This window comes from Neltuma alba, unplaced genomic scaffold, assembly GCF_004799145.2.
Source record: "Neltuma alba isolate B1F8T4 unplaced genomic scaffold, ASM479914v2 tig00012145_pilon, whole genome shotgun sequence".
Taxonomy (NCBI): Eukaryota; Viridiplantae; Streptophyta; class Magnoliopsida; order Fabales; family Fabaceae; genus Neltuma; species Neltuma alba.
Window position 1 is genome coordinate 109,733 of NW_021636694.1, and position 22,515 is coordinate 132,247.

A 22,515-nucleotide genomic window follows, 5' to 3' on the forward strand; every position below is an offset into this window, starting at 1 on the left:
ATTAGTTTTAGTTCTGATATTAAAAATATCATAAAGATAATAAGTTTATATAACTCAAGATGTCTGACGGGTTGCTAACCTAATTGGCGTTATTTAAAAGAAAGTGCTGGTTTATTTGTTCAGGGTTCGTAGTTGACCTGGAGAGTTTAACATTGGAATGTGAGATCGTGTCCGTATTGGGCAGCGGAGGTTGATAAGGCAGATAGAAATCTTCAGTTATCTTTGTTTTTTTTTGGGGCCAACCCGAAGTCTTGAATCATTAAACCCTTCTCTTTTTGATACAATTATTAAACCTTTGTTTTTTCACATCAACGTGCGCAATGTCCTTTTGCCTTTTTAAAAAGATGGAGAGGGGTGTGGGCCGTTCCGGGCCCAAATATCCTAATGGGCTCCGTATATCAAGGCGTTGACAGACAACGACACAATCCCTGATGATGAGTTGTTTTTCAAAAGCAAACAATCATCCCACGAGTACGGCGAAATCAAATGAAAACAAAACAAAGAGGCGGGGAAGTTTGGTGTCGATCCGACGGCTGTGGTTGCACCGCTTCAAATTACAAAAATATAAAGATTGAAAAAGAATTAAAGGGCGCAAGGCCTGTTTGAACGCAACCCGTAAGAATTGTGTGATCGAGCTGTCACTCGGTTCCCAAACGCGCTTCTCTTCTTCTTTTTTTTTTTTTTTAAATTGATGCAAATTGTAAAGTTTTTAAGCGAGCTCCTTGTGTTGTCATGGGCCCCCCATGCAGCCACCTGAGCACAAAGAGCATGGAGCCAGTACAAGTGATGGAAGATGTTTCCTTGACGCGTGGCTTCATCTTATTGGGTCCTCAATCAGGTTTTTTTCTTCCTTTTCCTCGATATATCAATCTGGCAAATATTAAAATATCAACTTTCATTCATTTATTTACATATCGTTTCTGTTTTATTCCTCCCTGCCCTTTACTATTCCCGCGGATCTACAATTCTGCCATATGCTCCCAGCGAGACCCCCTTTTTCCCCACTTTTTACCCTTTTTCTTATAACCACGAGAATGAGATTTCACTTTAGTATTCTGTAAGAAATAATATCATAATTAGATTAGATGATTGCCGCTGATGCCTAACCATTAAGTAATTTATAGTGCGAATTTAACATAATTACACATGATTTCAACTCAACTAAGCTTTGAGGTTTAAAAAAAAAAAACACAAGATAATTCACGCAATAATATTACTCCGCAAACTTCATACGCATCTTCCCAGCATTATTGTGTCACTCGTTGCTATTTAACTGGGGCTGATTTTTTTTTTTTTTTTTGGCTTCCTGTTTCCATAGTTGTTCAATTTATGGCATCAGAACGCATTATTATCTGTTCGTGGCAATATCAAATACGTTAGAATTAATGGTTCGTCACCTCGATAAATAATTTATTTTGACATCACTTGTCAAATTTTATTATTGAGGACAATTTTTTTCAAAAAAAAAAACTGCCATGGTGTGTCTGATCCATGCATGATATTATTAAAAAATGAATACAAATTTTTGGCTGCCACTAAAACAATTTCTAGTAGATCTATAGATCTAAAAAAGTATTCATATTAGCATGTGGATTAAAAAAAACAAAACCACGTGGGTTAACACTAACAGTCAAGTATTTTAATAAGAAAACTATAAATTGGTTTAATCTAGTATCATAAGTGATATTACATCCGGTCCTAATTATAAGAGCTAGTTGACTAATTTGAAGATACTGAGAAAATAAAATAAGCTAGTTATCTATAATAAATAGGTATTGTTTTTCTTAAAATATCCTCACTAATTAAGTGTATTAGCTATAACTATTATTATTAGAATGATTATTTTGAAAAAAAGTATAAGTATGAGAGACATAGTGAGTTAGGTTTTTATATCTAAGACCAAAATAAAAATCAAATGAAACCTTATATTAAAAACGAGAGGTAGTAGATAGTCAAACTGTTCAATTGAAAGAAAATTCACTGACAATGAAGAACCAAAGCCTTAGAAGACAAAGGGCTTGTTTGGATTACCGTTTGGAATGCCAAAAGCACACAGGAAAGCGTGAAATTGAGGTTCGTGGCTTATTGCAGCTTAGAAGATTGTTTGGATTGATCTTCGTTTCTAACTGACTTATGAAAAAAAGTAACTTTTCTAACTAACTTATCCATCGCAATCTGGATCAACTTTTCTAACTGACTTATGGAAAAATTGTGCAAAGTTTACGATCTAATTAGTTATGTGATTCTATTTATTTTAATTAGAGACCAAATAAATTTTAATTTATATTCATGTTTGTTTATTATGTATATTTAATTAATTATCTACAATATATTTTCAAATTTTTCTCCGTAACAAATATTTTTATTTTATAATTTTACAAATAAACTATTTATATTTTATCACAATAATTTTACGTGTTTCTTTAAATTATTATCACATTAAAAATATAAAATTTCAAACACTACTCCATATCCTTTTCAGTCATTTTACAACTAAACTAACTTTTCTATTAATCATCCAAACAACTTTTAACTTTTTCAACTGGCTTTTTAAAAACATCTATCCAAACATAAATTACACTACACTAACTGACTTTTACTCTAACTTCAGTTACAAAAGTCAGTTGAGTTAGAAGTCAGTTTTGCCCAACGCCAATCCAAACATACCCAAAAGCGATGAAAAAGGCACAACTTCAAATTCAAACAGAATCAAAGCCAGTGCTTCCCTCAGATATAAAGGATGTCCGGTCAAATTCAATCAAAAGCCACTGGATTTTCCATACATCCCTAAAATTAACTAAATTATCTGCTCAAGTCACGACGAGGTAACCAAAAAAGTATATAAAAAAAAAAAAAAAAGAGAGGCAAGCAAATGAATTTTCCTTCATCAGCGACGAAATCCGAAGGGGAAAAAAACGAAGGAAATCAAAATATTAATTACCCTACTTTGTTCGCCTCAATTCACACTCCTCCAGGATGATTGTAGCCGTTGGATCGAGCCATGAGCTGTCGGTTGATATCCAAATACGTGTGTTTGTAATTTCGTAAACTCTTCAATCAACTTTTAAAACGCACTTCCAGATTCCCAATTGATCTCAATCAAATCTTCAAATCATCACTTGTCAAAAACAGAATTGATAACCCAAAAACCTGCATTTAATTCCCGAGCCGTTGGTGGGAGCGAGAAGCTACATTTGTCTAATAAAGAAATCGATCCAGTTAAGGAAAGTAATTACTTGATTGGCAATTTAATTTATGTGGTTTGGTCACAAGTAATGAGTGTGAAGCGTACAGTCAACGAAGTTTGGACACCCTGGGTACCAATTACCAGGCAATAAGCGCCAACTATGACATGAGCGTGTTCGCTTTTTTTATTTATTTTTTTTATTGGCATTTTCTTGGTGGGATATTTACATCTTTACCGTTGCGTCTCTCACTCTCTCTTTGACCTCGTCCGAGGTGGCACAATTCCCTCCCGTAATTCAAGCCCCCGTTGAAGGGCAGATTGGGGATTTCATGCTCAAAAGGCTTCGTTTTGTTTACCTTAATTTTGCAGCTAATTTCAACGTCCTATTATTTTCATTAACCAAATAAACTTCGTCACGAAGACACATGATGGGGAGAAGCAAAGAAGAAATCTGCAGAAAATAGCAGAGCAGACACAGGACAAGAACACGATAAAAAAAAAAAAGGGGAAACATATACGAGCGAGGTCTGCTGCTATAGCAGACGAGGGCTTATTCTCTTCTTCAAAAGTTTTGGTCTTGTTGAAGGGGTTAAGCTTCTCATTTTTTTTCGTCAGTGTACATCCAGTTCATATATAGTTTTTTTTTTTTTGTTCCGCCATTGTTTCGAAGCACATATCGAGGTTGCTGTTCTGCTATTGAACGAGGAGGGAAGTGCAGACATCTTTATTTCGAGCTGAGTAGCGCATCTGTTGGAGGGATTGGAAGTAGATCCGGCAGCTGCCTTAGTTTTTGATCCGATCAATCTCCCACAAAATGGTATTCTTTAGTCATTTATCTGGGTTTTTTACGGTCACTATCGAGTCAATTCGAAGTCTTGCGTTTTCTTAGTGGCCGGAGAAGCCACTTTTGTTCAAATGGATTTGTGGATAAGGGCCTCCGAAGCTTCTGTATCACTTAATTGGGCTGCTATTGCCTTGAGCGGGAGTTGGATCTCTAACTTTCTTCGAACTGGTTTATCTAATGAATTTTGGTCTTGTTCTAAATGGCTTTTTATTGATTTGACTATTTTTATTTGGCAAAAAATACTTTGCGAGACCTATTCTTGGGACAATGTTTTTCTTCTCCCCATTGCTCTCTGGAGAACCAGGAAGCACCGAATTCTGGCTGCTTGATCTTAGTCTGGGAACAATCCCCTATTAATTTTGCTGGTTTTACCTGAATTTTAATTCATTTAAAGCTGAATTTGTCTTGAGTAGTGTCCATTCTTATGTGGATTCTACCGAAGGTTGCCTCATAGGAGTAAAGATTTAATTTGTTGCAGTCTTCTTGGTGCGTCACTTGCTATTTCTGATAGATTTTCAATGACTCAAGAGTTGAGAGCATACTTCGGTTTCTGAACGGGTTTCAATATTATAGTGAATTCTTGCACGCTTTTTTTACCAGTTGGACCTGTTAGTTAAGAGGACAGACCTTATTCCTCGAGGCTTAACATACACACTTGAGGGTTAAAATGTGCTTGTATTAGGAAACCATGTATACATCGTTTTTATTTATCCTTGATGTTTGTGTTCCTTTCAATACCATTTCTTTCTAATCTGACTTGTTTCATATGAATTATAACCTTCTGACGCAGTCTAGCAATTAGCAATTTTCCTTCGCACCTGGTTCACTTATTTTCTCCTTTAAATTTAGTTATATATCAGGACTGATTCCTGTACTAGACACTGTTACATGTTCTCCAATTGTTCTTGTTGCAACCAGCTTTCAAAATGAGTTGCTTGAGTGGCTTGAAAATAATATTTTAAAATGGCGCAGTTTAGGAAACATATTATAACCAGACAAGTAAAGATGGACTAACTGGAACTCCCAACACATATTCTGATATAGAGTTGCACTTTTTTATGGTTGTGGGATGTCTATTGATGCTTTCAATGATATGAGTATAATGACTCTTGTTTGCACCCTTAATTTGAGGTAAGTTACAGGAATTGCTGCTTGCAACTGATTTAATTTTGGTTGTGTTTATCTATGACAAATGCCACATTTTGTTGGGTCAAAAGCAATGAAGTTTTATCGAATATCATCCTTTTCTGATGTGCATATATGCATTGTTGCTGCTTAGGGATTTAATATGCATTATACAATAACAGAGGGAACATGGATGTATGATTCTGTTGCCACATTTTGCTTTGTAGGTTGCTGCTGTCAATCCTGTTGTCGGGTCCCATGTTTGGGTAGAGGATCCTGAAGTGTCTTGGATTGATGGTGAGGTTTTGGAGGCTAATGGAGAAGAAATCAAAGTCCTCTGCACTTCAGGGAAGACAGTGAGTATCCTTTTCTTGTGTAGAACTATTCGATGCTTTAATGATGTAATTTTACCCCTCTTTTTGTCTTGAAATATGCAGGTGGTTGTTAAAGCTTCCAGTATTTATCCTAAAGATACTGAGGTGCCGCCATGTGGTGTGGATGATATGACAAAGCTTGCTTACCTACATGAACCTGGAGTCCTGGACAACCTGAGAATGAGATATGATATCAATGAAATTTATGTATGCATCTCAGACGCCGACTTTCCATTTATTGTCCTCCTTAAGTGGGGAAATGTGGCTTAATATTTTTTTTTTTTGCTTTTTGTAGGAATTTTATGTATTTGTATTTTCTTGACCTGTGCTAATACCTCAATTGTGCTTACAGACTTACACTGGAAATATATTGATTGCTGTGAACCCTTTTACAAAGCTTCCTCATCTATATGATAGCCATATGATGGCACAATATAAAGGGGCAGCTTTTGGTGAGTTGAGTCCACATCCATTTGCTGTTGCTGATGCTGCATATAGGTAAACTTTGTCCTTTGAATAGCACATGTAACTAAATTTCAAGCATGGCTGCTTAATAATAATTCTGGATACAGGCTTATGGTTAATGAGGGAATCAGCCAATCAATATTGGTCAGTGGTGAAAGTGGGGCTGGTAAAACAGAGAGTACCAAATTACTAATGCGTTATCTTGCTTACATGGGAGGACGAGCAGCTGCTGAAGGTAGGACTGTTGAGCAGAAAGTCTTGGAGGTAAGAAAAGTGAACTTATTCAGTATTATTTTCAGCATGCTAACTTGACCAGCATACATTTATTTGTTTGCTTTTGTAACCTTTTCCAGGATCCAGTTTTGTGCAGCCTTAAATTTATATTCACTTAATTTTGCTCTCTCTCTCTTTATGCCATGTTCATTGCAGTCTAATCCAGTTTTAGAAGCCTTCGGCAATGCAAAGACTGTTAGGAACAATAATTCAAGGTGGGAAAATATAACAAATTTTTCTGCTTTTGTAAAGTATAGCAAGTTTTATGGCATATTATGTTTTTATTTGTGTTATATTTTTACCCTTTTTTTGGCAGTCGCTTTGGTAAATTTGTGGAGATTCAGTTTGATCAGATGGGGAGAATTTCAGGAGCTGCAATAAGAACTTATCTTCTGGAAAGATCACGTGTTTGCCAGGTGTCAAATCCAGAGAGGAATTATCACTGTTTCTACATGCTATGTGCGGCACCTCCCGAGGTAATTATGATTATATTGACAGGGAAAAAAAAATGAAGGAATCAAATCATCAATTACACATGCGGAGATTTTTTTTTTTTATTTGCTGTAATTTTTTTCTTGATTGGTTCGTTAAATTTGAGGAACCCTACCATAGGGAATATTAATATGAACTCAGACTTAGTTTTGGTGAAAAAGATAAATGATTCTTTTCTTTTGACTATTGTTGTAGATTGTAGGTTTTTAAGTATAAACAGCTTGTTATAAGGTGTGTTTGCTCTATGATGATAGTACATGATGTGATTATTTACGTTATTCATGCCACTGATAGAAGATCAAGATTGAGTAATGAAACTTTAGCTTGCTGGGATATCATTGATCCTGTTTTCTCCTAAGGGGGAGTTTGGCAACCCCCTGCGATCACTTAAAAAAATACTTTCACTTAAGCCGAGACAAAACTTTTCTCGCATGGTAAAATCACTTCTAAAAAGCTAATCCAAACACTGCTTAAATCACATATTCAAAGGCTCATCTGTAGAATCCTCATAGTTTAATTTTCATTAACCTTTATTGAATTGTACCATAATGATAGTCTGATTCTTTGTGTGTCACTTGAGAATGATGGGTCTTACGGTGGGTTGTTATACCAACTTTGCTCAAGAATGTCATTTACTCCTTTTCATTGTCTTTTCTGTTTATTTTCTTTTTCTCACAGGATGTTAAGAAGTACAAGTTGGGAAAGCCAGCAACATTTCATTATCTAAATCAATCAAATTGCTTTGAGATAGAAGGGCTTGATGAAGCTAAAGAATATGTTTCCACCAGGAGAGCAATGGATGTTGTTGGAATAAGTTCTGAGGAGCAGGTATTGGTGGATTGTTTCGCATATTCATGATGAATTTCACTAAGATTGATGTGTGCTCCTTAACATGCTCTTCCATTTTTGCCTGTAATTCTTCAGGATGCAATATTTCGTGTGGTGGCTGCAATTTTGCATCTTGGAAACATTGAATTTGCCAAAGGGAAGGAAATAGACTCATCTATGCCCAAGGATGAAAAATCTAGGTTCCATCTGCAGACTGCTGCTGAGCTTTTCATGTAAGCAACCTGGCTTGTTTGTGATGTTTGAATGATTCATTCTTTACACGTTTTGCATTTCATTTTCTCTCCATGTTTAATCCCTAGTCCGTAATTATTCTTCAGGTGTGATGCAAAGGCACTTGAAGATTCTCTTTGCAAGCGTGTGATTGTTACTCGTGATGAGACAATCATAAAATGTTTGGATCCGGAAGCTGCTGCACTCAGCCGAGATGCTTTGGCTAAAATTGTGTACTCTAGGCTGTTTGATTGGTAAGCATGTGAGCAAATTACCCAAAAATATATTGGTTTGAATCTATATAACCAGTTTTTGACCAAAAAGAAACTATATAACGGTTTAGGTTATTTTGGCCCATTTTCATCAAGCGTAAACTGCTGTTTCTGTAATTATTTTTCTGTTGGGGTTTTTCAGGCTGGTGGAAAAAATTAATAGTTCAATTGGTCAAGATCCTGATTCAAAGTCCCTGATTGGCGTGCTGGATATTTATGGTTTTGAGAGTTTCACAAATAACAGGTGCTTTGTGGTATGCCTTTTTATGTTAGTCATAGGTCAGCCAGTGAAACCAAAGTATGTTACAGATTTGTTGAGCACAAGTAGCTGTCAGCTTTATGGAATTCTCCTGTTTCCGTAATTTTGGGACTAGGAGCATCTGCATCCAAATATAACTGGGGATTCGTCCTTGGACAATGTTGGGCCTCATTAATTTACAATTACATCAAAGCTTATGCAGTCAAGAAATTATGATTTGGTTGAGTAGTTTATAGATCGCCACTCAAGAATTTGTTTTATTATGTAAATTGCATGTGATTTTGGTATGAGTTAAAACTTTATTGTCTCGCATGTTCCTGGGAGTATAATAATATCAAATGGTTCTGTCTCGCAAGTAAAATCCCACAAAGACATGATATTAATGTTATTTTTCTTGGTGTGACGTTAATCATAAAATGAGGTCAAGAAGATACCAAACCATCACCATTCTGTGATTGCAAGAATCTGGGAGGGTTCTGGATAATTGCCTATTAATTTTAGACTCTTCCTTTCTTGGTGGTCTAGGCAAGTATACTGAATTTAAGCAGTAGTCGGGAATGATGGGGCTGTTTTCTCCATATTATTTCCTGTGCCCCTGAATAGTTCTGGCTTTTATGTAATATCTGGTTATTTTGTGTGCTTTGCAGTTTCGAGCAATTTTGTATTAATTTGACAAATGAAAAGCTTCAGCAACATTTTAATCAGGTTGGACAATGATAGAAAGACTTGTTTTCTTTAGAATTGCTTGCATCTTATCAGTCTTTTTTTACATTTAACACGTAGAAACACACAATTAAATTTTGAGTTAACATGTGCTCTTTTAACACTCAAACATCTTGCTTTGCAGCATGTTTTCAAAATGGAGCAAGAAGAATACAAAAAAGAGGAGATTGATTGGAGTTACATTGAATTTGTTGACAATCAAGATATTCTGGATCTCATTGAAAAGGTGTTCCTTCTGACCCAACAACTTTCTGTTGGTCGGTGTTGTCTCTTGGGTCATATTTTGTGTAATATGCTCATTTCGGGTCAAATATTAGGCATTAAATGTGCTTGTGAGGGCTTATAAATTTGTCATGGTCTAGTTTGAGGCATGGTGAACTTTGATAACATGGCGTTAGTTCCATTTGTGGTAATTGCTTCTTGGGAATGATAATGATATAACAAAATGAAGATGAGGAAAATGTTTTCACAAAGTAACTTAGAAATGTGTTTCATTTGGGCTTTTGACTATTGATGATCTAGGTTCTGATAACAGCTTGAAAAAGAAAAATCAATGAAAAGAAATTGAGGCATGACTAGCTTTTGCAATTTATGTGCATATGGATGTATTGCTTGTCCCTCTCTACCTTAAAAATAACATTTTGTGATTTTTTTCCAGAAACCTGGAGGTATTATTGCTCTTCTCGATGAAGCTTGGTAACTACTAGTACCTTTGAATTGGAATGACCCGTCTGTGTCTTAATATCTCAGGACCTGTAGCTTAGCTCTTATAATTTTACTTCATTTGCGTTTTTTAACTACTTTTGTCTGTGCTCAAACAGTTGTGTGTGTTTTGCAGTATGTTTCCTAGATCAACACATGAAACTTTTGCTCAAAAACTGTACCAGACATTCAAAAACCATAAAAGGTTCAGCAAGCCCAAATTATCACGCAGTGACTTCACAATATTGCATTATGCTGGTGATGTAAGTTGGGATTGTCATTACTTTTTCAGACTTACTAGACATATTGCTTTTGCATTGCCCAAAGTAGGAATTAGGAAGCGAGTCACATTCATGGCTTATGAATAGTACATTTTACTGTAGATTTTTTAAAATTGATTGATTGATGATTTAAAGGATGTTCCATTTGTAGAATATAGGTCCAGAAAGTTAGGTGTGACTTTTTTCTGCTTTGGAAAATCACATCTAATCATTGGCAATTTCAGGTTACTTATCAAACTGACTTGTTCCTGGACAAGAACAAAGATTATGTTGTTGCGGAACATCAGGCACTTCTTAATGCTTCCAAATGCCCGTTTGTATCGGGCTTGTTTCCCCCTGCCCCTGAAGAATCATCCAAACAATCGAAGTTCTCTTCTATAGGTTCTCGATTTAAGGTTAGTGTTTTTCTTTTACTTTGAATGCAAAATAATCTGGGTATCTTGCTTTTTTTGGTCATGGAAAATCCTCTGTCATGTGTGTGCAGCAACAATTGCAATCGCTACTTGAAACTCTCAGTGCCACGGAGCCACACTACATTCGGTGTGTAAAACCCAATAATTTGCTTAAGCCATCAATTTTTGAGCATAAAAATGTTTTGCAGCAACTGCGCTGTGGGGTAAGACAGCTACGATTCATGTGCTGGTTCAAATATGTGTAATTGGTCCTGTGAATTAAGTTTGCTGTTTGGTTGTGTTAGTTTATGCTTATGTTTGATTGTAGGGAGTTATGGAGGCAATAAGGATCAGCTGTGCTGGATATCCTACTAGAAAAACCTTTGATGAATTTGCAGACAGATTTGGCCTTCTTGCACCTGAAGCTCTGGATGGAAGGTATGAAGATGGTCATCTTTCTTTTCGAGAAAGCTAGTGTTTTTCCCATCATCCCTCACTTATTTCATGTTTTAATTATATTAGTCCTGATGAGATCACTGTTTGCAAGAGGATTCTAGAGAAGGCTGGACTTCAAGGCTACCAGGTAACTATTAGTGCCATATTGTGGAGTATACCTCCCATAAGTGCTTTTCTACCATTTCTGCATATATTTGGGATGGAAACTTGAAAATATAAGTTAAATTTAAGAATAAGCTCTTTCCTGTGCGTTCATCTAGTGTGCAGTGAATTCTAATGGTTGAGCATGTCCATTTACACTTGGTTACTGTCGCTGTTTTGTTATTTAACAGAAATAACTACTTTTGGTGCATTATTTCAATGATTCTCTATATTGCTACAGATTGGTAAAACAAAGGTGTTTCTTCGAGCTGGGCAAATGGCAGAACTTGATACCCGTAGGAGTGAGATTTTGGGAAAGTCAGCAAGCATTATTCAGAGGAAAGTTCGTTCCTTTTTGGCACGCCGAAGTTTTGTCTTGCTTCGCTTGTCTGCTATACAGATTCAAGCTTCATGCAGAGGTTGCTGCTTAAGTTTTTTAAAATATTATTTGACAGCTTAGGGCTTGTGAAGTCTCACAAGTTTTCAATACTGATTGTAGGACAACTTGCTCGGCATGTTTATGAGGGAATGCGGCAGGAGGCTTCTAGTGTGAAAATTCAGAAGAATTTCCGCATGCATATTGCTAGGAACGCATACAAAGAATTGTATGCATCTGCCATTTCTATTCAGACTGGTATGCGGGGGATGGTTGCACGTTCTGAACTACGCTTTAGGAGGGAGACCAGAGCAGCAATTGTTATACAGGTAGGGGATATGCTTAAAAAAGCCATCTCTACGAGATGTTTATGCGCATACATCATTTCAATCTGTCATATACATATCTACATGTATAATAGTTTGTGCGGAAAGTGATTAATACATATTGTATAAGAATTAGTTTTGCTTAGGATGGCATAAACGTTTATGGGTATTATGTGGAATCCTTGCAACACCAATCTCATTGTGTATTGCAGAGCCATTGCCGGAAATACTTGGCACAGCATCATTTTATGGACTTAAAGAAAGCGGCAATTAGAACACAGTGTGCATGGAGAGGAAGAGTTGCTCGGCGTGAATTGCGAAAGCTCAAGATGGTAACCACTCTTTGTTGTCCTTGTCCTTTTAATTTCAATTTAATGAATGAGGTACTTTGGTGAATTTATAAATAAAATTGATAGGTCCAAAATAGTAGTTTAAAGTGGGGATGGAATTTAATGAGTGACAAAGTGCATGACATTGGGGTTATGGTTATAAGCCATTTTTATCTTGCAATATTCGAGTCGCATATGATTACTTCAGGCAACTTTTGTCCCCCCTCTGGGCACTGTCAAAGAAGGTATGCACATTTAAGAGCATTAAACTCGGCTTTAGTAGGTGGCATTTGAAACCATTAGCTACCACTAGCATCAGCATTATGAACAACTCTGGCTCTCATACTCTTCGAGCCAGAGATCTTTCTGGCCCCTTCCTAAATGTGTTTTCTCTCTTTAATCCTCAATCAGAGCCATCTATACTTACACCATTGTGCTTTTGGGTCCTCAGATAACATATTCCATCTCTGCGATTATCTTCATCCACCGTGATACTCAGATAACATATTCCATCTCTGCGATTATCTTCATCCACCGTGATATATTTTTCTCCTCTGCTCCAACTTTTAAAAATGATGCCTCTAGAAGGTGATGCTACCTAATTATAATATTGTCAAGCATGCTTCTTGGTCGGGGTATCACTATATTATATGTTTATGATTATGATTGCTAGCTATTCACTTCTATGTTCAATCCCACTTATCTTGCAGTACTTCGGACTTAGTATTTTTGTATTTTGGTTTTTATTGCAGGCTGCGAGGGAAACTGGAGCTCTACAAGCTGCTAAAAATAAGCTCGAAAAGCAAGTTGAAGATCTTTCATTGAGGTTGCAGTTGGAGAAACGATTGAGGGTAAATGATTGTGAATTTGCTCATGAGATTGTTTTTAGTGTAGCAGTCTTACAGCATCATGCGTGACAAATATTATTTAGTTATTTGGTTTCTATAGAGTAGTGTGGTAGTATGATTCGTTTGCTTTATAAATTGACAGTGGATCAGAAAATTTTGTTGGCGGAATAAGCTTCATTTTTGTGATTGTTGGGAGAGAGATTTGTCAGTGTTCTGTTAAAAAAATGTCAGAAAGTGACGACGTGTGTTGCTTGCAAGACTTCCTAATACTGTTTTGTTCATTGTTTTAAACAACTGTAGGTTGACATGGAAGAAGCTAAAACACAAGAAAATGAACGATTACAATCTGCTTTGCAAGAGATGCAACTTCAGTTTAAAGAGACTAAAGTACTGCTTGAAAAGGAGCGTGAGGCTACAAAAATGGAAGCAGAGAGAGCTCCTGTGATACAGGAGGTTCCAGTTGTTGATAATGCATTGCTAGAGAGGCTCACTAGTGAGAATGAGAAACTCAAGGTGAGGTGCTTTTGGGCACATATATATCTGCACTATGTTAAAAGAAACAGTTTTTTGGGGTACTGATACATCTCAAAGAATAATCCCATAACTCAGGGAAAGGTAGCTGGCCGTTGCTTTTTACTAATTAATATGATGCCTTCTGGAGTCTGTTGCAGACCTTGGTGAGTTCACTTGAAAAGAAAATTGATGAAACGGAAAAAAGGTTTGAAGAGGCAAACAAGATTAGTGAAGAACGAACGAAGCAAGCCTTGGAGGCGGAGTCAAAGATAATTCAGTTGAAGACCGCTATGCAAAGGTTTCTTTGTGATTAAGCTGTTTTGATCTCGTATAATATATATATTCAATTTATATGTTCCATACTCTTTTTTTAGTTCTGGAATCTCCGTCATTGAGATTGCTTTTCATTTTTTCTTTTCACATTGATAGGCTTGAAGAAAAATTTTTCGATGTTGAGTCTGAAAATCAGATTCTTCGGCAACAATCTTTGCTGAACTCGAATGTAAAGAAAATGTCAGAGCACCTCTCAACAACCCCTTCAGATGAGGTAACTTCTGCTTCCTGCCTTGTATCTTCTTGATTACACCTGGCTTTGCGTGTGCATCTGATGATGTTGGTTTCTCCATCTATAGAAGTTGGAAAATGGTCACCATGTGATGGAAGAGCAAAAGGCTGTTGTGAGTACTTTGTTTGATACTATTTCTATCCTTTTTCTTTTCAAAAAAATTAGAATTTCTTTTTATATTCTGTTTTCTGCTGGGAGCTATCTAAAATTAGTTGTCTCTGCAGGAAGCACAGACTCTTGCAACACCAGTTAAAAAGTTTGGTACAGAATCTGATATCAAATTAAGGAGATCATACATTGAACGTCAGCATGTGAGCGTTTTAAGGAAGTCTTCTCATTGTTTACATTATTTTTCAGAAAAGAAAACTATTTTATAACTTACTGCTCCTTTTCTTTTGTAGGAGAATGTTGAAGCACTAATCAACTGTGTTAAAAAAAATATTGGATTTATTCATGGGAAGCCTGTTGCTGCATTTACCATTTACAAATGCCTTCTTCACTGGAAATCATTTGAAGCTGAGAGGACAAGTGTATTTGATCGCCTCATCCAGATGATTGGTTCTGCAATTGAGGTGACTGAATTACTTTATTCTGAATTATATTTTATGAGAAACAACAATAAAATGGAAGTGCTTGGTTGAATATCAGATATTGAAATGTGCAAATCAGAATGTTGAGGTGATATGAAAAATTCTACGATGTTTTGCAACTTAAGCCAAACTGTACGTTGTGCTTTATATACATCTATGAGCCTAGTTGTAATGCTTTGTAGGTAATGTGATGTTAGCTGCAGATAACAGTGACAGTGGATAGAATGATCATGGTGAAGGATTGTTACCCGATGGAATAATGAATTGTTTTTGTTTGTTGTAATTAGTGAATCAGTTCATTGCTTTCAGTTAAAGGTGTAATTGAATCTCCCCTCTCTCTATCCGGTGTGCATAAATCTCCCCATGTGTACATGCATATTTACATCTGGGATTTGGGCCGAGTATCTGGATCAAACCCCTAAAAAATAACATGCGTGCATGCCAGAATGCTTGCTTATTGCTGTTGCTGGCATAGTGCTTTAATTATTCTTATTGTTCCTCCAGCCACTTTTCTTTAAAGGTTTTTTTACTCATTTGTATGCTCATGTACAGAACAATGAATCTCTCATTTGGTTCCTTTGCTTGTTGAATTACTTTGTCCTGATTCTCTTGTGATATTCTACATTTTTATCATGGTCCTGTTTCTGGTATCGAAGCACTTATCTAAATCTAGTTTGTGTCTTTCTTCGCTTCTACTCTCTATTACACTCCAGAATCAAGATGACAATGATCTCATGGCTTACTGGCTGACAAATACGTCCACATTATTGTTTTTGCTCCAAGAAAGTTTGAAATCTGGTGGTACAAGTGATGCAACTCCAGTTAAAAAACCACCAAATCCAACATCCCTTTTTGGAAGAATGGCTATGGTAACAAATCTTCCTTACATTTTGTTTAATCTAATTTCTATATAAAATTTGGCTTATATATGGGTAAACTGCAGGGTTTTCGCTCATCCCCTTCATCTGCCAGCCTTGCTGTCCCTCCATTGGACATCGTCCGCAAAGTAGAGGCTAAGTACCCTGCTTTACTTTTTAAGCAGCAGCTCACAGCATATGTGGAGAAAATATATGGTATCATTCGAGACAACTTGAAGAAGGAGTTAAATCCATTCCTTTCATTATGTATCCAGGTGTGTTGAAATCCAGTTAACAATTGTTTAACTTAGTTGGCTTTAAACCAATCATTAAATGATAGACAAAGTTGTTTACATTGTATTTTTATCCATATAAGCTCATTTTTATTCCAATACAGCTATATTCCCTGCCTTTTGGTGATATTTCTAGAAACTTCTGAATATCCAATGGCTAACATACTGAAATTTATCATGATATACAGGCACCTAGAGCATCAAAGGGAGTGTTACGGTCTGGGCGATCATTTGGTAAAGACTCGCCTATGGGTCACTGGCAGAGTATTATTGAATCCCTCAACACCCTCCTCTGTACACTGAAGGAGAATTTCGTAAGAAAACTAATTTTAACTTGTTAAATTATGAATTTAAGTAGTTATCACCCCTGTTCTGTTTATGCTATTTGCTGCTTTTAATTTAATAACATGATGTACACTTTTGAGTTTCAGGTACCTCCTGTTCTCATCCAAAAGGTCTTTACTCAAACATTCTCATATATTAATGTACAACTCTTCAATAGGTAACTGTTTCTTACATGCATCTTTTAACATAAATGTTTGCATCATTATGCTTTTATTTTAAGAGGCTTAGAAATTAACTATATGTAAATGTTCTCATTACCAGTCTTCTACTACGCCGTGACTGTTGCACATTCAGCAATGGGGAATATGTAAAAGCTGGATTGGCAGAATTGGAACTATGGTGCTGCCAAGCAAAGGAGGAGGTAATTGATTTTTTCACATCTACCATGATCAAATTAGTTCCTCAGATTTGTTCACTCGTTATGCCCCAAGCCCTGATGAGGAACTCTGTAAAAGTTTTCAATATATGAAAATAAATAATTTTTGTTCTCATTTTTTAATATATCAATATACTCTCTTGCCAGAATCACCACCTTTCATTGTTGCATGCCTTCTTTGCTTTCATCATCATTTTTTCCTCCTCCGCTGCTGTTGCAGCTGCAAACACCATTCTCACAAGCAAACCACTGTCACAATTGCCGCCAGCACTACTACCACCTCTCCCTTGCATTTTCACTAATTTTGCCCCAAACCACTGGTGGCATCGTGGGTATTTTTGCCCTATAGTTGAATTTTGTGCTTACTAGACTTGTGCTATTCATCTACACTTGTTTTGCAATTCGATGTGTTATATGTTGATGCAATAAACACATGATAGTATGAAGACCTGTACAATGAATAGCTTGCGCAATACTATTCTTTGCTACTTGCTTATACTATAGGGCCTTGCTTAATACTGTTTAGCTGGGCCCTTAGCTATTACAAAGTGATGTGATGCCCTATAGTGGTTGTGTTGCTTTTGGACTGGTTTACGGATCTTCATGATGGTTCTTATTTACAAGTAATTGCCTCGCAGTATGCTGGATTATCTTGGGATGAGCTGAAGCACATAAGACAGGCAGTCGGGTTCTTGGTAAGTGTGTCTTGTTTTATGATATGACAGTTTCTCATCAACGTTTACTTTGTTCTAGTTATCATTTCTTTGTATTGATAGTCAAAAGGTTGATCTGCTCTGAATCTTGTTCATAATAAGAATTTTGGAAGTGATTTTTGTGATAGGATAACAATATAGTCAAAGTAAAAGATGAAAGGCATATACTTATACTCTGCATCATGAAGTATATTAATTAAGGGAGATTTCTTACTCATGGAGAATTAGCTTTACTGTTTGTCCTTTACAATGAGAGTATGCATCTTTTCTTTGATTCTAGAAGAATATCATGCTTGAACAAATTTATGAGACTTGCTGATCAGTTTTAAATTTTAAGATGCCCAAATTATTATAAGCAAGGACAGCTATGAGACAGGTGTTAGGAAGGCAAAGGTCAAGCATATTTACTGGGCAGCAGTGATCTAACCTAATTAATTTATGAACTACAGCGGTATGAATGCTAATTTGAAGAGGCAAAAATAAGATAATCCTTTGTGGTAAAATTGTTGAGCCTCCAACTTAGGTGATAATGAGGTGGTTTCACATAGAATGAATACGATGACAAGTGTCTTAATTGATCTAACCTAATTAATTTATGAACCACTGCGGTATGAATGCTAATTGAAGAGGCAAAAATAAGATAATCCTTTGTGGTGAAATTGTTGAGCCTCCAACTTAGGTGATAATGAGGTGGTTTCACCTAGAATGAATACGATGGCAAGTGTCTTGATTGAACGAGAAAACATAGATGTTTTCCTTCTCGAGAAATATTTCCTTGACATGAAGTGATCGCTTTCCTTATATGTCTTTGTTACTTCTATTTGGTTTAACTGATGTCATTTTTATATACAGGTCATTCATCAAAAGTACAGGATTTCCTATGATGAAATTACCAATGATTTGTGCCCTGTAAGTCTTTCCATCCCAGACTCTAATAATGCGCATGTCCTTTGCATGTTCATGAAGCATATCTCTACGCTCTTGTTCTTGCTCCTTTCGGATGGGTCTTCCTGACTTCGATTCTGACTTCCCCATCCCTTTCCTCTCTCTCTCTCTTTTTTTTCCTGACACCAGATCCTGAGCGTCCAGCAGCTGTATAGAATATGTACTCTTTACTGGGATGCTAATTATAATACTCGAAGTGTATCCCCAGACGTAAGAACTTTTTTATTATAGGCTAATATGCGGCAAAAGACGTCCTTTAATTTGTGAATGCATGACTAAATTTAACACGCTTTCAATGTCCCACCAGGTCCTTTCAAGCATGAGAGTGCTTATGGCCGAGGACTCCAATAATGCTCAAACTGATTCTTTCTTGCTGGATGATAATTCCAGGTGAGAGTGCTTTTAGATGCAAATTAACTTGAAGAGATGCAATAACATCACATGCGTTTTGAGCTTGAGAACTACAGATTAGTGAAAACTTTCTCTCCATTCTATAGGGTGGAGAAATTTTGATACGCAATTTATTGTGTCATGTATGCCAAAACTAGTTAACCTGCAAATTGGTTATAAGTTTATTAACTCTGGCCTCTTCTACAGTATTCCCTTCTCCGTGGATGACCTTGCTACATCGCTGCAATCCAAGGAATTCTCAGACATGAAAGCAGCAGATGAACTTCTTGAGAATCCAGCCTTCCAATTTTTAAATGAGTAGGCCTAATAGGAAGTTTAGTAAGCTTTTATGTTGGTTTATCTTGGGGGCAATGAAATCACATCCCTTGAGAATCCATAGGCCTTGCTATGGTGGTTGTAAATCCTTTTATATTTTATTCTTTTTCTATCTATTGGATTGAATCTCAGCATCTTGCCCCTTCTGTAAAGTTATTTTTTCATTCTTTTGTTGGCATTCAATTGTAAAATCTTTTGTTGTTAAAGAGGGGCAGGGATAATTTTAGGACGAGTGAAAAGCTGGCCTTCTTTATTTCTCCTTTTTCTTTTTTGGGTTTTGTACTGTTGTGGTCAGAAAAATAGTTATAATTTTGTTTGGGTGGGTGGGGAAGTTCAAGCTCACTTTCCACTCAAATTTTTGCTGTGTAAAGAGGCAAAGAACAGAGATTGATACATCGTAATTGATAGTTTGTTTACATGCTGGACTCTGACTGTACTTTTGCTAATCCATTTGTTTTCAGTCAGTTTCATCTGATTCTGATCATTGGCTTTCTTTTACTTCGCTTACGCATGCCCAAGATATCAAAAACGTGGGATCACTTACGAAAGCATTTTCAGTGCCGGTTTGGGATACTGAGTATATAAAAAGAGTTTTGTCCCGACTTATATGGAACGTGTTTATAAGTCATTTTAAATGCTATGCCAAAAAGGTCTTTAGTAGAATGAATGTTGCAAAAATGAAGTTTTTCCTAGGTGCTATATTCCATATCCTTTTTCTTTTGGGTCAAAGTCAGGCATTGAGCTCTGTGCGTATTTTCCGTTATCAATCATCATTATTTCGGTGTATTATTATTGTTGTTTGCTTATTTTTACAATTTGGAATGTGACATCGACTTTGGGTTCTCACTGTACTGCAGGTTGTTCGGCCGCGTTTTATATGCAAGAAAGTCCGAATTTCTTGCGACGGTTACATTATTTGTGTCATATATTAAGGTGGTCCAAGCAAAATAAAACCAACTGATCTTGCTAAAATTGAACCAAAACATGAACAAAGCTAATTAAAAACAAATTTTGGTTCGATTTTCATAATCTCAAAATAAATTGATCTTTCCCAATCAATGGGATTCGTTTTGCATGTTCTATTTTTTTAAAAAAAAAAAAATCTCTTTAACCACACTTATTCTGGTGTGAGGCATGTGAGGCATAGGCCCAGGTACACTAACTCTCTTTTAGTCTTTCTAACGTAAGTATACATAGAGAGCTGGGTTTGAAGCAGAATGGATCTTGGAGTATTATATGGGCTATTTCGGTTTGGCACCTATGGATATGGAGGAATAATCACTGCTTCAAAGAAGACTATGATAAACCTCTTAACCCTGCGGCCTTTGTCCTTAGAAACTGGAAGTCCTTTTCAACATTTAATGATAGTGCTGTTCAAGGTGTAGTCACCAAGATTCTGACGCGATTTGGAACCCACCTACTCAGAGTTGGGTTAAAATGAATGTAGATGGAGCTGTTTCTAAATCAAGGATCAAGGCTGGATGTGGGGGGGTTCTTAGAGATTGCAGGGGTGCCTGGATTGCAGGATTTACTAAGTCTCTTGGTTATTGTGATGTGCTGGAAGCAGAGGAATGGGCCATGTTTAAGGGACTTGAAATGGCTAAAGAATTCGGCTTTGACAAAGTCATCCTTGAATCTGACTCCAAGGTTCTAGTGGATAGGTTGCTCAGCAGAGAAGGCACAATTAATGGGAGTCTGATTTTCTTGCAGATTATAGATCTAATAGAGTCAGATTGGGAACTACGAATTAATTATGTTCCCAGACAACAAAATACTCTTGCTGATGCCTTGGCTAAGGAGGGGCTTACTTCGTCTACTGTTTTTAGTGTTTGCCCGAATCATTTACGAGATTTGTGGCTTGCTGATTGTATGGGATTGAATCCCCAACTGCCTTTAGTTTAATGAAATTGGGCTGAGCCCATCCTTTTTATTATAAAAAAAAAACGTAAGTATAAATATCTAAAAAGTAACTAATGGGGTTTGGGTTTAGTAGAAGGAGTTAGTCACTCATAACGTAGCGAATCAAAGTTCAAATTCTCATTGGGATAGGTGCTTATATTTTGCGCTCAACAATATCTTGAATAAGATTGCTTTCAATAGAATAATACCTATATTTTAACAAAAATATATATCTAAAGGGTAGAACCAAATATCAAATAATATATTAAAACTTCAGTATAATTTCGTATACCAATATGAATCAATGCGTTTTTTATAAGAAAATCAATACTTTTTAATTTCTTTTATTTAATTAACTTGAAAGAAGAAATTGGAGACCGTATGATTATCATCGATTTTTATTTTAAAAAATAAGGATGAATTTTAAATAAGATATTTTAGTATAACCGAAATAAATCAAAACCAATTGATTTACTAGTTTAGAAATCGAATCAAACCTGACATTACGAAACTAATTCTTTAAAACAACTATGAAGTAAATTTATAGTACTCTAAAGGTTTTTTTTTATTTTGACAAAATTCAAGATATATTTTATTCTAGTAATATTATACTCTCTCGGTCTTAAATATAAGACCTATTTTGTAATCCAAATTATACTGCAAAATATAGGATCGGAGGAGTACATAGAGAGAGAGGAGGGGGGAGCGGGAAAGCAGGACATTGGAACGAAAAATTATGGACAAAAAAGTAAAGTCTATTATAAGTTAAGGAATTAAAATAATAATGAGAAGCAGAAGAATGATTTCAACAAGAAAAAGAAGTGAGTAGTAATTAATTTGTAACACTAATCTTGGTTGCCACCATAGAAAAAAGACCAAACTGTACTGTCACCAAAAGTGCCGCCCAAAGAAACTGCGTTATACTGTACAGACGCAGCCTGTGACGCCATACATAGATAATCATGGGGATATTTGAATTTGCTTGATTAGGGTTATAGGGTCTGTGTGTGTGAGTGTGGGTGTGGTGTGTGTGTGTGTAAGAAGCAGAGTGCAGAGATTCGATAACTCAACGTCTGCCTTTTTGTCCTCCGCCTTGTCAACTTAAAACAGCAACGTAAGAAACTGATGTTTTGATGAAACGCACATTATTGTAGGTCATGTGTTGGAATTAGGGTTTGTTCTGAGTGGATAAACCAAATGAAATGAAAACAAAAGATCAAAATCAACTCAAAAAGATTGGAGCTTAATTGGTTTGGCTAACCCATGAGGAATTCACATGGCTCTGGCCCCAAGCACACACACAAGCGTGTGCAACCCTAAGAAACTAGGGTTTGGGACCAGAAGGACCCCTTAATGGACCACCCTAGAAGTTCTAGCTAGCCACCTCCATTACAATCTCCCTCGTTTGCACAGAAGCGCAAATTTCCGCGAGTATGGACAGACACTCAAATTAAAACCCTTGAAAAATCAACACTCACACGCGAGTTTGGATAATATCAAAAGGATAAGTTATGTATGGGTCGTCGATTCATTCTGGGGTCATCATTCCATTGCGAGTGGTTTTAAGTTAAGGTCCTTTGCCTATGAAATCTCTTTCTCTCACTTTCTCTCTATCCTAATCCTACTTCTGCAGCTGGCGAGTTGTCATTAGCGTTCGAGCTCGTCATGTTTGAATGCATTAAATCAAACGCATATAACGTGGCAACGTTGTTGGGTCCATTTTGACCACAACAACGTAACATTATTTTTTGTGGCTCCATATAATACTA

At 36.3% G+C, this 22,515-nt stretch overlaps 1 protein-coding gene across 1 annotated transcript; it reads left to right on the forward strand.

Annotated features, from left to right (window-relative positions):
* The first annotated feature begins 3,660 nt into the window (after window positions 1-3,660).
* Window positions 3,661-19,104, forward strand: LOC114723551 (myosin-6). Its single transcript, XM_028909745.1, has 39 exons — window positions 3,661-4,004; window positions 5,384-5,512; window positions 5,594-5,737; window positions 5,883-6,028; window positions 6,103-6,259; window positions 6,425-6,483; window positions 6,585-6,744; window positions 7,439-7,588; window positions 7,685-7,821; window positions 7,927-8,073; window positions 8,234-8,335; window positions 8,998-9,055; window positions 9,198-9,299; window positions 9,732-9,769; window positions 9,912-10,038; window positions 10,281-10,451; window positions 10,541-10,672; window positions 10,777-10,886; window positions 10,971-11,031; window positions 11,287-11,464; window positions 11,545-11,750; window positions 11,960-12,079; window positions 12,829-12,927; window positions 13,225-13,437; window positions 13,596-13,735; window positions 13,867-13,984; window positions 14,070-14,114; window positions 14,227-14,313; window positions 14,404-14,574; window positions 15,306-15,461; window positions 15,536-15,724; window positions 15,931-16,056; window positions 16,174-16,244; window positions 16,349-16,448; window positions 17,102-17,158; window positions 18,029-18,085; window positions 18,251-18,331; window positions 18,429-18,511; window positions 18,719-19,104. The coding sequence occupies exons 1-39, from the start codon at window positions 4,002-4,004 to the stop codon at window positions 18,831-18,833; spliced, it is 4,545 nt and encodes a 1,514-aa protein (XP_028765578.1). The 5' UTR covers window positions 3,661-4,001; the 3' UTR covers window positions 18,834-19,104.
* Window positions 19,105-22,515: the final 3,411 nt, after the last annotated feature.